Source organism: Gymnogyps californianus, chromosome 7 (genome assembly GCF_018139145.2).
Source record: "Gymnogyps californianus isolate 813 chromosome 7, ASM1813914v2, whole genome shotgun sequence".
In the NCBI taxonomy this organism is placed as follows: Eukaryota; Metazoa; Chordata; class Aves; order Accipitriformes; family Cathartidae; genus Gymnogyps; species Gymnogyps californianus.
In genome coordinates this window covers 37,573,737-37,591,403 of record NC_059477.1, presented here as the reverse complement: position 1 = coordinate 37,591,403, position 17,667 = coordinate 37,573,737, and the positions used below count along the sequence as shown (strand labels likewise).

Here is a 17,667-nt window from a genome sequence, read left to right as displayed (position 1 = left end):
GTCACGAATTTAAAATTAAAAATAATTTATCCCTTAAGGGTGTTCTTCTGATTCAGTTTTCCCTCAGCCCCTTAACAGAAGCAGCTGCATATACAGAATGGAGTTTGCTGTATTTTTTTCCCCCAGTTTTTTTATTAAATTCTCCTCAGAAGCAAAAGCAGTGGCAGAGGACTGCTCTGGCAAGTCTGGTTTTAGATAAGGAGTTTTCTTCTCCAGCCTGGGGTGAAAGTGCCTTTTCCCCCAGTGAATTCTGCTCTAAATAAGATCCCGTGCAACGTCATGCACCCAGCAAGTGCTCTGTCTCCCCGGCCTCTCCCCTTCTGATTAAAGAGAGGAAGGAGCTCTCATGTGCATTCACATTGAATCTCTTTTTTGTGTGTGTGTGGTCATATCCTCCTCTCTTCTCTCTAGATGATCTCCGCTGTTCCTCGTCTTTCCTGCTCTCTCCCAAATTTTCAGAACAAACCTCCTCCCAAAACTCTAAAAAGCTTTTTTTTTCTATTTTTTACCTCTGCTAAACCAGAAAACAACAGGACAAGCATGTTGTATTGGGTTTGCGTGGCAAGATTTTGGTAGCAGGGGGGCTACAGGGATGGCTTCTGTGAGAAGCTGCCAGAAGCTTCCCCTATGTCCGACAGAGCCAACGCCAGCCGGCTCCAAGACGGACCCGCCGCTGGCCAAGGCCGAGCCCATCAGCGATGGTGGTAGCGCCTCTGGGGTAACAGATTTGAGAAGGGGGAAAAGTGACTGCACAGCAGCAATTGCAGCCGGAGAGAGGAGTGAGAATATGTGAGAGAAACAACTCTGCAGACACCCAGGTCAGGGAAGAAGGAGGGGGAGGAGGTGCTCCAGGCGCCGGAGCAGAGATTCCCCTGCAGCCCCTGGGGAAGACCATGGTGAGGCAGGCTGTCCCCCTGCAGCCCATGGAGGTCCACGGTGGAGCAGATCTCCACCTGCAGCCCATGGAGGACCCCACGCCAGAGCAGGGGGATGCCCAAAGGAGGCTGTGACCCCGTGGGAAGCCCACGCTGGAGCAGGCTCCTGGCAGGACCTGTGGCCCCGTGGAGAGAGGAGCCCAGGCTGGAGCAGGTTTGCTGGCAGGAGTTGTGACCCCGCGGGGGACCCACGCTGGAGCAGTCTGTTCCTGAAGGACTGCACCCCATGGAAGGGACCCACGCTGGAGCAGTTCGTGAAGAACTGCAGCCCATGGGAAGGACTCACGTTGGAGAAGTTCGTGGAGGACTGTCTCCCGTGGGAGGGACCCCACGCTGGAGCAGGGGAAGAGTGTGAGGAGTCCTCCCCCTGAGGAGGAAGGAGCGGCAGAGACAATGTGTGATGAACTGACTGCAACCCCATTTCCCCGTCCCCCTGCGCTGGTCAGGGGGAGGAGGTGGAGAAACTCGGGAGTGAAGTTAAGCCTGGGAAGAAGGGAGGGGTGGGGGGAAGGTGGTTTTTATGATTTGGTTTTATTTCTCATTATCCTACTCTGATTTGACTGGTAATAAATTAATTATTTTTCCCCCAGTCAAGTCTGTTTTGCCTGTGACGGTAACTGGTGAGTGCTCTCCCTGTCCTTATCTTGACCCACGAGCCTTCCGTAATATTTTCTCTCCCCTGTCCAGCTGCAGTGGGGGAGTGACAGAGGCTTTGGTGGGCACCTGGCATCCAGCCAGGGCCAACCTGCCACACATGTGCATCTTGTTGCTGGGGTTTGTGGTTGGATTTTGTTGGGGTTTTTTTTGTTCTGGCATTTCTGTGGCTCCCAAAGACATGTCAGTCCTGACAGGCTTGATGTGGCAATATTCAGCAGTCACCTCCTTCACATGCACCATTTAGCAGGGGTCACTGACAGCACAAAAGAGCTACAAAAATAATTGTAACTTTAATTTGTTTCCCATTAGAAATGCATGCAGCAATCTGTCCTAATGAGAGATTTTCTTTCCTTCCTGCTTTGGCATGTGACCGTAGCAGCTTACAGATATACTGAGGTCTTCTAATGCAGGAATATGTATGTAGCACTGTGTAAAAGCAGTAATAGATTTTGTTCTGTGCAACAGCTGAGAAATATCATGGAAACATTCTAAAATACACTTGGATTAATATTTGATCACTAGGAGAAGTGTGCGTTTCAAATAATTAAGACTAAAATGAATATAAACAGCTACTAACGCCCAATACATTCTCTTGTAAATCACTTCAAATCTTTAATAATCTATATTGTATTGGAAATGTATATGCAAAAATAAAACATAATTTCTTGCAGCTAAAGCATTACCTAAAGTAAACCATTTCAACACTGAATCAAATTATTTCAATGTCAGAAATCACACCTGTCTCACTGAATAAACTGGGTATTCAGACTATTAAATTCATTCAAGCGACTATATTGTATTCTGCTATGCATTGTGCCTTGTAGAGAGAATAACACTTCTTAAAACCATAAAATCGTTTAGCAAAACAAATGCATCAACTACGGGAGTGGAGACAGCCCCACATGGAGAAGGGACCGAGGAGGTGAAGCACCTTCTTGCTGAACATCCTATACTATATATTGAACAGATTTACCTGGCATGACCGCATTGAAAATGAAACAAATCCCACTGAAACCTGTCAGTTTGGCGTCAGAGGTTGTTTTTACATCTTCCACGCATGGCCCTTGCTGCCAAGCTAGTGAAAGGCTGCAACCAGGAGGTTTGTGTGTTTAACTAAAAATACCAGAAAGCCCTATGTGACAGCAGTAGCCGATTCCTAACAAAGGCTTTGCATTAGGGCTCATCAGTGAAATCTACCTGTCCAGGACAGTTGTTACCACTGCTGTGCCTTGACCACCTTCAATCGCTTCGCTCTTGCAGTGCCAGTATGGACCTGGTCCACAAATCGCTCTGCAGATGCAATGTCATAAAAATAAAGTGAAAACACAGGGAAAGGGAAGCAGTGCCATTAAATGGAGTCGGCTGCAGAGGCAGGAGCAGGCAACCATCGCACGTGCAGAAAGTGTGAGGCCACTTTCGCAGTAACTGGAGGTTTGAGATCTTGAAGTCACAGCAAGCTCAAGAAATCCCACTGAGCAGCCACCCAAACGGTCGGTCATTCTGAGCCTCCACTCTTGCCAGCTGCACTGAGAAGTTGTAATTTGCTTATTTGCTCTGTAGAGAGTTTTTAAGTGAAGATGATGAAACTACGTATAGTTCTTGATTATTTCTTAGGAAATGGTCAGGTTTCTGCAGTACCTGAGTGGACGGTCTGAGTTACATCTGATTATACAACATCCATACGATAAAGCACAATTAACTGCTTAGTGAGTTACACATTCATAGATTAGTGCAAAATTAATCGGTTATTAAAGCTCACTTATAACAACAGATATTAATACTGATTTCTTAAGAGGCTCCAAAAATTATATATCAGTACTGAAATAAACTAAGCCATTTATAAAGTGTGAAAAATGTTAGTATCTGACTATTTGCTTTAGCTCAAGAAGCAAGAAGAGGTTAACTCATGGCTCAATCACTATTACACTCAGGTTGTTATTAAAAAGCACCTTCCCATCTCTTTTTTCACTGCATTCAGGCTTTCTTAACTCTTCCATTACCTGACGCTTTAGCTCAGGAGGAGCAGTTTTAGAAAACTCACAAGTTTCTGTCAGGAAATCCAGCAACAGCTCCCCATCCTTGTTTCCTTCGATAAAGCAGCTCGTTATGTCCATGTAGGATGGGAGCTCGTGGAGCTGGTACTTCAGCCCTGCTGAATCCAGTATCCTTGTAATATCAGCAGAAGAAACATAAGAGCAGAGATCATCTAAAGGGAGGGAAGACCCGTACTTCTTCCACAGCGTTTCCCAGCCACTGGTTCCTGAGAGATAAACCACCAGAAAAATGCTCAGAAATAAGGAAAAACACTATTTGAACAAATTTTTGATCATCCATTTTTTTTAGCTGTTGTCCTCCTTGTGAGCAGGATCTCTCCAGAGTTGGGACACATGTCCTGGGGCATGGTGGAGATGGCTGTCTCCCTGCTTCTGTGCCGCGGGGTTGGGGGCTGCAGGAGGGGGTGGGCACGTTACCTGCCCCAGAGCTCCAGCACCTCCTACCGAGCCCCCAGCTGAGGCCAGAGCAGCTCAGTGGACTTAATCCTCCCGCCTTCCACTCCCAATATGCTCCACCCCTCTGCTTCATGTACATAGGCAATACCTCGCAGGGACATCCTTCTATAGTCCACGTGCTGAACACTAGCTATTCAGTGCCATCTTCTTGATTTAAACTATTCCCTAGATTTCAGCTGCCTGTTTGGAAGACCAAATCCTCTCCTATTCCTTTACCTAATTACTTTGTGGTTGACCTACATGTGAGCTTCATTGAAACACTTATTACCAGTAAGCTATCTCTCCGCTACATGAAATAGATGGGGTGCTAAGCCCTGATCACATTGTCCATGCAGCTGGATGTGTGGTGGAGAAAAGGGTGAGATGGACAGAGCCCAGGGTGAAGCTCCACCATCCTCCCAGCCTTCAGCCTTCACTCCCATCAGGCTCACATGCTGTTGGGCATGGACAATGAGAGGGGTGTCCCTCACCCCCAGCAGACCTCCCCAGTGGTGCCAGAAGGACGTTTTGGCTGTGTACTATTTGAGTGTGCAAAGACGAAGAGTGAGGAGGGAAAAGGCTCTTGTAGCACCACAATCACCTCCAGAACTGAGCCCATGCCAAGCCCATGCTTGTGCATGCACCCCTTCTCAAGGGACGTTTTACAAAGAAAACCAGCTGGGTAAGCTGAAAACTCCCCAGATATGTCTTCACGTCTTTATTTTCCCTCAGCCTGGATCTCTGATTCAGCATTTCTGCTATAAATCATTTATAAAAGGATCACCCAGAATGACTGGACAGGATGAAAATAACTTCGAGCCTAATGAGCAGCTCTTGAGAGTTATGACTATAAATCTCCATAACTACTAAAACCAGTTGCTCAGCAGTTTTGCAAATGCTTTATCTGCAAACAGTTATTTATAGTCAAATAAACAGTTCGGTGTTTAGAAGAGGGGCTACAATATTTTCTTTCACCTGGTGGAAATTGAATGCAGAGTACTAATTGCAGAAAATTTGCTGGTGTCAGTGTTGTGTGACTCAGTGCCATCTCTGAGCCGAGCAATTATACACTACCTGAACACAGCATTATTGTAATAGCTCTCAATAGGCTCAGCATATGGCACTACTTTTGTTTTCAAGGTGATGTAAACAGATTTTTTAAATGTGTTAAATATAACACTGCATAGCTCTTGCAACTTGCCTGCTCTCCCGGCAGGGACGGAGCAGGAGGGATTGCAACCTTCACAGACTGACCAAGCCCTCTCTTATCAATCCTATTCCCAGACTGGTTTTTAATTAACACGTCCTAATGTGTTTGTGTTGGAGATGACATTACCTTCATTTTTTGAAATGAGCTTTGTTCTGCTTATCTTTCAGTACCTCTTTTTGCTTCAGTGCTCATTTTCATAGCGCTTCTTCCTTCCCCTCTCTACGCTCTTCTTTCCCCTAAGGTTTTCCCGTTCCTTTCCTCTCTGCTATTCTGAGCCCTACTCTTCTCTCCCGTTTTCTTGCTGGCCCCAGCAATTTCTGCTCCATTCTGCTCCATCAGAAAACACAGAGTCGCCTGGCCCAGAGAGGGCTTCAAATACTTTTCACGAATTCACATTTCTAATCACATTAATTTTGAGTAGACACGCGTTCCTCCCTGTATTCACATTTCGTGACTATCCAAAGGGACAGGTTAACCAACTGGAAAAGAGTTTCGATTAACTATACACAGGTATAGTGGAAAGCAGTGACGAGTGGCGTTCCTCAGGGGTCGGTATTGGGACCAGCGCTGTTTAACATCTTTGTCAGCGACACGGACAGTGGGATTGAGTGCACCTTGAGACCAAGCTGTGTGGTGGGGTCGACACGCTGGAGGGAAGGGATGCCATCCAGAGGGACCTTGACAGGCTTGAGAGGTGGGCCTGTGCGAACCTCATGAAGTTCAACAAGGCCAAGTGCAAGGTCCTGCATGTGGATATGGGCAATCCCAAGCACAAAGACAGGCTGGGCAATGAGTAGATTGAGAGCAGCCCTGCCGAGAAGGACTTGGGGGTGTTGGTTGTTCAGAAGCTCAACATGACCCAGCAATGTGCATTTGCAGCCCAGAAAGCCAACCGTATCCTGGGCTGCATCAGAAGAAGCATGACCAGCAGGTCAAGGGAGGTGATTCTCCCCCTCTGCTCCGCTCTCTTGAGACCCCACCTGGAATACTGCATTCAGCTCTGGGGTCCCCAACATAAGAAGGACATGGACCTGTTGGAGCGAGTCCAGAGGAGGGCCACGAAGATGGTCAGAGGGCTGGAGCACCTCTCCTGTGAAGACAGGCTGAGGGAGTTGGGGTTGTTCAGCCTGGAGAAGAGAAGGCTCTGGGGAGACCTTACAGCAGCCTTCCAGTACCTAAAGGGGGCCTACCAGAAAGCTGGAGAGGGACTTTTTACAAGGGCATGTAGTGACAGGACAAGGGGTAATGGCTTTAAACTGAGAGAGGGGAGATTTAGATGAGATGTAAGGAAGAAGTTCTTCACTGTGAGGGTGGTGAGGCACTGGCACAGGTTGCCCAGAGAAGTTGTGGCTGCCCCCTCCCTGGAAGCATTCAAGGCCAGGCTGGATGGGGCTTTGAGCAACCTGGTCTAGTGGAAGGTGTCCCTGCCCATGGCAGGGGGGTTGGAACTAGATGATCTTTAAGGTCCCTTCCAACCCAAACCATTCTATGATTCTATGATTCTATAATCAGCAGTAGTCTGACATTATGGTCTATTCTCATTCAGCAAAAGAACAACAACAGTAACTCAGATCATTTAAAATACAGATTTCTTGTAGTGAACTGCTTTAAAACACTTTAAAGCAAAAAAAAATCTGGATAAAAATAGTTTGAATAAATTCAGGTCAGAGAAGTGTCACTTCGTTGTGGACACTTCATGAACACAAAAAAGGAACTTCATCAAACACATTACAGTTTGCAGACATGGCCAAAATCAATAAAAAATTAAGCTTAAACCTCTGAACAAATAACATTTAACATCCCTGACAAAACTATCAGATGTGACTGTTTACACAAATAAAATTTCCATAGCTTGTGAGGCAAATTAAAGGCTTTCTAGAGTCAAATTAGACCCCACCATTGCAGTATCTCTAGCATACCTTGCCCACAGTATTAAAAGGTCGTCGTTCACTCTGCTCCTGCATTTTCCTGCTGGATTGACCACAGAGCATCTCTTTGAGATCTGAAACAGCCTAAGAATGCTGTTTTCCACCCAAAATGATGATATTAAGGAAATGGGCAGTTTGAGAAGAAAATGAACCATATGTGCTCTAACACCTGCTGTATGGCACAGCCGAGCCCTGTCGTAGCCGTTTGCTTAATGCCTCAAGTCTCCGGGAGTGAGATAATGCGGTGCCCAGCCTGAAAAGCCTTTTACAGAAAATAGCAGAGGCTGAAGGAGCTCTTGTGAGCGAGAGCCGCAGGACAGAGCCTCTCACCCACTTCGGGGCTCTCTGCTGCCATCCATCACTGGCCAAGCTGTAGGATGGGGAAGGGCAGAGGGCAAGAGAAAGGCATTTTGTGCCCATGGCATGGGTTTGCTGGCTCACAAAGCCTTTGGCTTTACAACCTGCAGCACCGAGCCACGCAGATATAGATGGCGTGCGGATTTCAATGGATGTAGATGAGTGGACACCATTTATTATGCAGCCAGTACACCTCTATAGGTGATAAAGGATGTTTTAAATAAAAATGTGCATTGGTTTCTAGCTGGCCTGTGTTGAACTCGCAGGAACCCCAAAGGTAGTCATGGCTCTTGCCTGACCAAGCAGCGCTGGTGGAGCAGCTCTCACCTGACACCAGGATAATGAGGAGCTTCCCCTGTGCTTCCAGGAGGCTGTGGAAATACCGGATAGTCGCTGGGACGTCTTTCACATAATACAGCATCTGGAAAGAGCAGAGATACTTACAGAGATATGGTGCGGTCCTGGTGAATATTGTAACTGGTACCACTAGGTAAAAGAAACCAAATGGGGGCAATCTTGACAGAAGAGCAGCAGGACGACAAGACACGTTAGCACAATGCCGGGCAGTGGGCTCACACTGCAAGCTTGGGGCTGTCACTGCCTTGCCTGCTCTCTGGCTCTCCCAGGACCAAGCTCATGTTCATTCATTAATCTGAGATAAAGAGATTTGCCTTTCTTAGCAGTGAAGATGGCTTGTAATGGCTTCAGTAAACTTGGAAATACAAAGGCAATTTCACAGAGAGGACAAGGAGCTTTGAAAACGCTAGTTAAAATGTATTTTTAGTTGACTGCCACCCACAGCCTGGTTAATAGGACTACTGTGCTCAAAGTTGCTTTGCTGTAACTCATCTTTCATTTTTGCAGTTCACTTATGCTTAAGTATTTTAAATTATGGGGAAATAGACTCACCTTTCTTCCCCTTAGAGTGGATAATGAGGTCACATACTTCATGCATACTTTTAACAGCCAAGTCTTTGACAACATTTACTTTGCAGAGACTTTTACCTGGATCATGTGAATGAAGTCCCATTTTTTAGACTTCTTTTCTGCATTCATTCGACTTTCATATTCATAAGCTGTCTCCTCATGCCAGGTAAACTTTACGTTCTCGAGGTTTGATGTCTCAGCCACATGCTCTGAAATACAGGAGAAGGCAGGACAGAGTTATCTCAATTGCAAATACGGGACCCATTTCCATTCAGAGCTTTAATACATCCAAAAGTCATATTTAGGTAGAGAGTTTTGGTACCAGTTTAACACAGCAGTAGAATATTTAAAACCTTGAGCCCGTATCTGAGAAGGGGGCTGTAAAGGTCTTTGTAGGATAAAATCTTAAGAAGGTCTGATGCTTTTCCCTTTGCACCCTCATTTGGGCTTCTCCAGTCTTTACCTGATTAAAGACAAAGAAAGAAACTCTTCCACATGACTGGCTCAAGCTGAATTAAAAGCTGTTGGTTGGGATAAACAGTTATAAGGTCACAAGCGGCACATTTCATGCCAAATGGGAGAAGAGCTGATGGCCCCTTTGCTTAGATGCCATGCAAGACCCACAAGGCTGAGCAGAAGCCAGGCCATGGCGAAGGGTTTTCCAGAGACTGAACAAATAAATGCAGGAGCTCAAGGATGGATCAAAGGGGGTTTTATTTTGGAGAGAAACACAATTAAAAGCTCGAGAAGGGCAGAGAAAGCAAATGGCTCACTCTGGGAATGTGTCATGGGGATGGTGGGAGAGGTAAGGAGCTTTGCTCAGTGAGCAAGAACCCCTCTCTTGACATTTGGCTTCTGCTGTGTTCAAATAATTTTTCAAAAGCCCACGGTCCTGGCCAGCTGCTTTGGGTAAAAGGGATAATAGTGTTTTAAAGCAAAGACTAGTATAAAGAGTGACACATGGTGTGTTTTCAGACCTCAATACAATGCCCATCGAGCAACTGAGGAAAGCAGAAAGCTGGAGAAGCGGGTTCAAGGAATAAGTTATACCGAGGGCCTGGCTCATCACTGCATTTCTTTGCTTTTTATGGGAGCAAAACTGAGAGATAATTTCACAATTTAAGGGATGCTGGAATACTAATGTCCATCTGCTGGCATATGGAGCTCATCTCACTGTGCTCCTGCCTGGTGCTCGGGATTGCTCCAGGACAAAGATAGCCCTGAAGCGATTCCTGTACTTTGCTGGAGTTAACATAAATTTAAAACTTAAATGACCCAAAGGCAGACTAAGCCTTAGCTACAGAACACATGTTCAAAACAACATGATTTACTAAGACCAGCGCCTTTATACCACTAGTCACAACGTTTCTCCTTTTGGGCTCTGATTAGGACATATCCCCGTCAGACAGATGAGAAATGCTCCATCAGTGCTTATCTCCTCTCTTTTATGGCTGGAAATGGGCCACCCCTTTCGGATGCTGCTGCTGTTACTCTGTTCGCTTCCATTTATCTGTCACTGGCCCTGGCGCTTGCAGTTCAGATTTAATTTGCTGTTTTAAACTCAGGCTTCATTCAGCAGCAGTTCATATCACCATCACAAATAATCTGGTGCAATCTGGTTCAATTCAATTGCTAGACAGTCTGCGAGGAGATGCTAGGAAGAAAACTGAATTGCTTGCCAGGGTGGGCTTTTAAGGTCAAAATTTCAGAAAGGGCAAACTCATTCCGATTATGGGAAGTTTCTGCCCAAAGATTCATCTGCAGCCAAAACGTATCACCCTAACCATTTTGAAAAGTTTTCCTTAATTTTCTCCTGGATTCAATCAAGATTGTTGTCTGGGTCAGAAGCTGGTCGTGTGCCCTTGATGGGTGCCATCAAAACTGGACTACCTGCAGTTTTGCCATGCCGTGCAGGCAATGGCAACGCAGCTCAGTTGTGGGGTCACCAACACTCCAACCATGGTCACCAAGGGACTTCACCTGGACATGGACCAGGAATGAAGGAAAGCCACAGCCTGGCCATGGGGCTTTGAGGAGAGCCTTCATCGTACGACGCAGCCTAAGAGAAACCTCAGTTCGTCATCAATGCACGTCCCAGTACAAAGTTTCTCTTGTGAGCTTGGCTTCTTCCCAAGGAGAAAGTATCTGGTTAGGCAGAAAACATAACTACTGAATCCTCAGAGGCGCAGATAATGTTTCCAACTCTCCCTGGAAAATCTTAGGGCTCAGAAACCTAATTAGTTGTACCTACTGGAGACATGTTTAATTACCAAATAAGAAAGTTTAAAGAAAGAAATTCAGATTAATATTTCATTTCTAGTTTAGCATAAAACTTAAAATAAGGACAACATCTTATATTTTCTTTAACTTTCTTCTGGAAAGAAACTCACTGAAGTAGGATAGGACTGCGAGTTAATTGGTGGTAGGTGGTGGGACAACTAGGAAGATTCAGTGCAAATGCAGTTCCACATAGCCTATGGTCCATGGCCCAGACAGAACAGAAATGCTATGTGCAAGTGCCCAAACTGTCTTATAAACAGAGCAGATGCTCTGTTGCTCTTCCTTCACAATCTCAGCCTGAAGTAATGTAAAAGCTCCTGGGATTTTGCACGAGCCATCTTTTCAAAGATCAGGTCCAGGTAATACAGAGACAGATACAAAAAAATGATGTGTTTCCTGGGATCCTTTGGTGCTTCCAGTGACTCTGAACTCCCCCACTGCAGGGAGAAAGGGATTGTTACTATTTTGTCTTTTTTCCTTCAACTTCCACAGGTTGCTTCATACTGGGAATACTTCATTTTAAGGACTTCAGCAAGAGTAAGAGTCGGAGATTTACAGTGTGGTTTTACAGTCTGGTATTTACTATGGTTTGGAGCATTTCCAACAACGCAGACTGCTGACGAGGCTGATTCATTACTGCCACGTCCATTCAGCAGCCGCTTTCTGGCAAGGTGTGCTCTGCTCGGGGCTGCTCACAGCCTGTACGGTGTAGCTGGTGTCACCTCCGTACAAAACCATAATTACCTGCTAAGGTAAAGCCTGGTAGGTGTTAATCCGGTGATAATCAAACTGTGGATTGATACTTAATGCTCGCTTTGTAGGGCAATTTGACCAAGGCACCCCTGCTAACATTCAGTCCTCCTTGGAAAATGCTTGGCTTTCCTTCATGAATGTTGCTCAGACCTTTGGGCTAGTGGAAGGAAACAAGCTCGAAGCCACAGAGCACATGGCAAAACTCTTTTCTATCCGTCTTGCTTTCTTTTCCACGTTTTCTAATTCAAAGGATGGTAACTAATTTAGTGCAACACTGTGAGGTTTAGCTATTTGTTATTTGGAAACGATTTTTAAGATATGTGAGAATTACCATGAGACACTAAAATTTTCCCTTTGATGTTGAGGAAGGATCCTGACTCAGTGCAAGTTGAAGGAGAAAAACTTTCTGAAATGTGGGGATTTTACTCTATTCCCACACAATCACCCATCAATTCCCACCTTGCTTAGCTTTTAAAGTCTGTCTAGCCCAAGCGTTTGCCATGCAGAGTTCTTTGCAATGTGAGAGACTAAGATTTTAATGAAAGACTGACCATTGTTGAAAAGCAATGATGGCAAAAAAAGCATAAAATAGTGACTTTTTTTAACTTTTAAGAGCCAATTCTGACAAGAAAGCATTTGAATGTGGGGTCATCCAGCATTCAACTCTTTTTAATGCATTTAGCGTACTTAATGTAAATTTAATTTATCTAATGTAAAAATACCTTTGTACTTGAGGATTTGGTCAGCACTTGGCTCTATCACATCGTTGTTGATGGTGACCCCTGGATATCTGGCTTGTACTTTTGAGAGGATCAGCAGGTCAATCTCACCTAGGGAAGCAGGCAACATGAAATACAAGATGAAAGCAAAGCTCAGGCAAATGTTATCTCCACCATCATCACATCCCAGTTTTGCAGACTGATGCCTGCCATTCACGCACAGAAAATGTACCACAGAGGTACATGTAGCTGCTTTGTATTCTCAGCAGATTGCCACTGAAGGTTTAGCCCTAGGATTTGAGAAAAATTTAAATATCAGTCGCAACTATCTTCATTCCTCCTCTCTGACTACCACCATCAGTGCCAAGGGAAAACCAGGCACAGTCACACACGTGGCTTGACCTCATGTTTTCTGGGCATGGCCTAACCTCCCGGGGAAGATCCTAAATGACTCTGATGGTACCAGTTTTGATGGTCCCAAGTCACCAACAAACCTGGCAGGATTTCTTAGGAGTCAGTAAGAGCATTTTTAGCCAAGCGCCTCACTGGTTACCAGGTCATGTGGATGAGGGAGAAGAGAACACGTGTTTACACTGGAATCCGAAACAACATTCATGTCTGCTTGTCATTAGTGTCCTGTAACTTTTTCCGTAAGTACGATGAATACTGCACATACCATTTGCGCTTATCTAATCCCCGTTTACAGAATGCATCAGAGCTGACTGTACTTTTTTTGTGAGGAATAGTTCTCTCTGGACACTGTTCAGGCCAGCTGCAATTATTTTACTGATGGAAGTACCAATAGATCCAACATTTCAAAATTTAAGAAGAGCTGCCATCGTTCTTGGCCACCTCTCCTCATCCGCAATATAGGAAGCTCAGGGAGATGATGCCCCTGACTGAGGCATGAGTCCAGGGACTGTATCACGCTGGCTTGCTTAGCTTTCTTAGGGCTCACTTCTGCTTATTGTAGTTGAATAAATTTTAGGTGGAAAAAATAATAGAAGAATAAATTAAGGTAGAAAGAGTGAAGCAGAGGTGATGAATAACTGTGGTGAATAATAGATCCAGGGGTTGTGTTACAGATAAATATTGAGCTTTATCCTGAAACACGTATTTGTGCTTGCACACAACTCCATGTTATAAAATACCCTACAAATGAAGAAAATTATGTGCTGAATGGAAGATCACCCAGCAAACCCTGCTGGCCAGACAGGCCCTTGCTGAGGGACTGTGGAGGGAAGGCCCCCATTGTATTTGCACGGCCTCTGCCCATCCTCATGATTTTCAGTGTCCTTGGGCTCCCACCACTTCAGCATTAACTCCATTATACAGAAGATTTGAGGTACAAAAGGAAAATATTGGGCATTAAATAGCCATAATGTGTTCCCCAGAGCTCAACCCAGCACACCAGGTCCTCCCCCGGGAGGGTCCTTTTCACTACGAAGAGCTCTCTGTCTGCTTCTGGCCCCACCACACATCACCATGGGTCAAAGTCAGGCACCCCAGCCCAGGTCTCACCTGCTCATTAACGCCCTGAGAATGTAACATAAAAAGTGAGGAAGAGTTCATTTTTTTCAGACTTACGTGTCTTTCTTAAAGCAACTAATAATACCAAAATTTATGTAGCATCTGTGCAAGCACATTCTTTGAGGGAGGGAAATTGAATTTCTGAAGTAGCAGAAAGAGCTGCAGCTTTGCTATCACTGCAAACCGTGTATTCTGTTGAAAAATCAGACCAAAGCGAGTCATCTGCAGGCTGCCGTGGTAAAATTTGGGAACACAGAATTTGTAATGAATTACTGCAATATTTTGATTTTTGGTTGTTTTACCAACTTTCTGTAAAATGGATTAGCCCTTTGAAAAGGCTGTGCAGGTCCTGATAAAAAAAATTTGAATTTTGCATTTCCATATGCAGATAGGTTAATATATTCCCTTCCACTCTTCTGTGGCCAAACCACCCTTGTATTGTTTTTAACCAAAAAAACCACCCCTTTGATTCATAATTTAATCCACAGCCTTAATTGACTTCAGTTAGCTCTTTTATATGCAAACAAGTGTCCTGAGGCATTTTACAGTCAAATCTGTGGCAGCTTGCATTATCAACAATTTGGCAATTAGGCTATCCAAATTATTTAAACTCTCCAACACAATTACCTTTTAAAGGCTACCACTATGTTCACCATTAAGTTTCTAATTAAACATTTTACGTAACGGGATAGTTTATAGCACAGTTGCTACTTTATAGCAGCGTTGATGACTTTTATGGTTTTTAAAGGTACAGAGTGCTGAGCGCTGGAGTGTGAACTTAATAAGGCAGAGGCTGTAGGCGAAGGCAGGCGCTGTATATGGGCGGGTGTAATGGGATATGATGTTACATTAAATGCCTTGCTTGTCTCTCGAGGTGGAAAAGTGGAAAGGAAACGCTTTCCTTCTGTGCTCCCTCCCTGCGAAGCGCAGGGGCGGATGGAGCCAGGGCAGCAGCTCCATCACTGCCCTCTGACATCAGCCAGGGTTAGCTGGGGGGGATTTGGGAATTTGCTCCCTCCTGACCTCCCAAGGACCTGTGACGGGAACAAGCCAGCAGGCAGCAGGGTTTTGGTGATTTGGGGATTTTTACATCACAAAATGCGCTTTGCCTGCACATTATTGATTGAATGTCCATCATGCTATCTGGAGTGTCCCTGGTTAGGGAGTTAAGTGCCTCACTAAGTAAAGTGTTCCTGTTAAAAACAACATTTTCTTTGGCAGGATGGTTTCCTTTGTTTGGAGAGCAATGTTCCTACTCTGTCACACTGTCTGTTTTATAACTAATGCCCATCATTTACATACAATTATTTTTACTTATTAGGAGAGATTGACAAAGCTGAGATTAGTCTTTGGAGATGGCATGACTAAAACATTTAAACTAAATTAACTGTTCATATAAAATTTAAGTTTGATGACTTAATGGGCAGAGCAGAATTAGAAAACATAGGCTTTAATTATGGGGGAACTTAAGCAAGAATTTCATGACAAGAAGCCACTTGATGTTACTGGTATTGTTTTTCCACCCAGTGAACTTCAGATAAACGACTTACTTCTTCTGATTTCTTCTGGATTTCTTCTGGAGCTTATGTTCAGCTCCAGTGTTTTGGGGGACAGTAGCTCCAGGAGGGGCTTGTGCATTGACTGTGGTCAGCAAGTATGTACAGGCAAAAGAGAGATCAGCCGAGGCTGTCACGTAGCAGGGCAAGAGGCAGCAATGACGGGGAGTTACCACCTCAGTAAATAGTTACAGGGGAGAATAATTGCAATGCAAGTAAAAATTTAATATTCTGAGGAATCTAAGACATTATGGTGGTTTTTTTTTTTCATAGAAACACTATGGGACAGTTCTAGCCTCTCTCTGCCCTCAAGGAGTGATGGTGCAGAAAGAGATTTCTCGTAGAGGACATACAAGAATCAGGGTGGGGAGGCACAAGCTGTTTTCAGACGATGCGGCCACACACCAGCTAATGCCATCTGCTCCTGGAGCCGACTTTACAAGAAAAGACTTATTTCCCACTCTGCTCCTTTTTACAATTTGTAATCCTCTATTCTTTGAAAAAAAAAGGGAAAAGCATATCAATATTGAAGTTCATAGCATACCTGCTCCACCACCAACACTTAGAATATTGATTGTAGACTTCCCATTTCCAACACTGAAAAAAATTATTTATACATTTTAGGAGAGCTAGCCAGTAGAGAGGGTTACATCCATTTTGTGAAGCACCAGAGATCCCATGAAGGCTAAAATCTGCAGGACAAAATCAAATGCAACATGCATGTGTACAGGCACGCCTGCGAGCTGGCAGGAGGGACCAGATTCAGAACTCTGCTCTTTGGAGGTTCCTCATTTCCAGTTATTTTGACAATCTGTAGAGGAGTTCTGCTTTTATTATGAGTGCATACAAGCAGCAGCAGCAATGTGCCTTCTCCATGTCTGTGCTTCGAGGACTAGAGACCTCCCTGGGTCTGGACCAGCAGCTTAAAAATTATTTGTAGAAGCTTTACATTTTGCAAAATGGGGAAGAAGAGGGGAGTGTAAAGCCTTTACAATCCCTTAGCGAGGCTTTGGCAGAGCCATAAAGCCCAGAGAAGCACCTCCCCAGAACCAGGATTTGACCCCAGCTGCCTGCTGCCCAAGCCAGCCCGGAAAGCGAAGGGTCCAGCAAAAAACACACGCCAGCAGGCAAAGCGGGAGCATGATTTCCACATACTAGAGAGAGCCTAAATATTAACTGAAAAGATTACTTTTAAAAAGATGCTTTCAACCAAATCTAATGTTAGAAAGTAATATCTGTTATTGCATTTTGCACGTGTTAAAGTTGATTCAGGGTAAGTTGTATTTGCACGCAAGGAAACAATTCAGCCTTATCCCCTCCCTGCTAGGCAGGCTCCGTCCGGAAGAGCAGCCATTCAGTGGTGCGTGTAAACGAAATCTCCAGTCAAGCCCTATCAGAGACCTACAGACAGGGCAGCCAGCGGCAAACAGCAATCTGCCTCTCGCAGGCAGCCCCCCACGCCCGGCCGAGCCCGTCACCACCACAGGACCATGCCCCAGGCTGTCCTTCAGCTCCATGTGGCCACGTCCATGTTACCTCGCTATCACGGCCGGCAGCTCCCTCTCCACGAACTCCCGCATGCACTGATGCTCGGTCGAATTTGTGAGGAAGAGGCGGAAAGACTGGAGGTATCTGGCGGGGTCGGTGAGCAAACTCCTCATGGGCGATGCCATGCTGGGGGTCGGAAGGGTGCAGGAGGGGACAGGTTGCTCCCTGCAGCTCTTCTTTCAGACCTAGTGAAAGAATAACAAATGCTGGAGAGGTAAAAACCAGCATGTACCCGGACTTTGGTCCATGTCCTCGGCCCTGCTACTGCGCCTTAGAGCACTTAAAAAAGTGTTATGCAATTTTGCAATAGAAGCTGTAAATCAGGTTTGAGCAGCAAAGGGTAATATATCATCTTTAATCTGTGCAGAGGAAATGCCAGCATTTTTTAACTGTGCTGACACAGGGCTCTGTTAAAACCCAGTAAAAGGGTCTTTAGACGGTTCTGAAAAAAAAGAAAAATTCCCCTATTTCTTGAAGGCATGGAGAGGCTCCAAAGACTTGGTCTGGTTTAGAAGAAAGTGCAACACACATCTCCAGAGATGCTGGCAGATGTCTCTATCTGTTTTTTTAATCTTTTGATGTTCTTAAAGGGAATGTTGATGCTGGGGTGAAAACAATAAAAACCTTATAAATGCACTCTTTATTTTTCTAGTTCCTCTGAAGATAATGGTATGATTCCCACGGGCTAAGCAGTTAATTCACGAAAGCCACGTGAGCTACTGGAATGGATGTTGTGCTAAACCTGGCTTACACAGAGGCAGGAGCGGGGGAGGCAGAG

At 45.0% G+C, this 17,667-nt stretch overlaps 1 protein-coding gene across 1 annotated transcript; it reads right to left on the bottom strand.

Annotated features, from left to right (window-relative positions):
* Positions 1-2,179: 2,179 nt before the first annotated feature.
* On the bottom strand, positions 2,180-17,051 carry LOC127018488 (histamine N-methyltransferase-like). The gene is made up of 6 exons (XM_050900164.1): positions 16,878-17,051; positions 15,886-15,938; positions 12,259-12,366; positions 8,582-8,712; positions 7,904-7,997; positions 2,180-3,852 (listed from the first exon to the last, which is right to left on the bottom strand). Exons 1-6 carry the CDS (start codon positions 17,012-17,014, stop codon positions 3,497-3,499), a joined length of 879 nt encoding a protein of 292 aa, XP_050756121.1. The 5' UTR covers positions 17,015-17,051; the 3' UTR covers positions 2,180-3,496.
* Between the last annotated feature and the right edge of the window lie 616 nt (positions 17,052-17,667).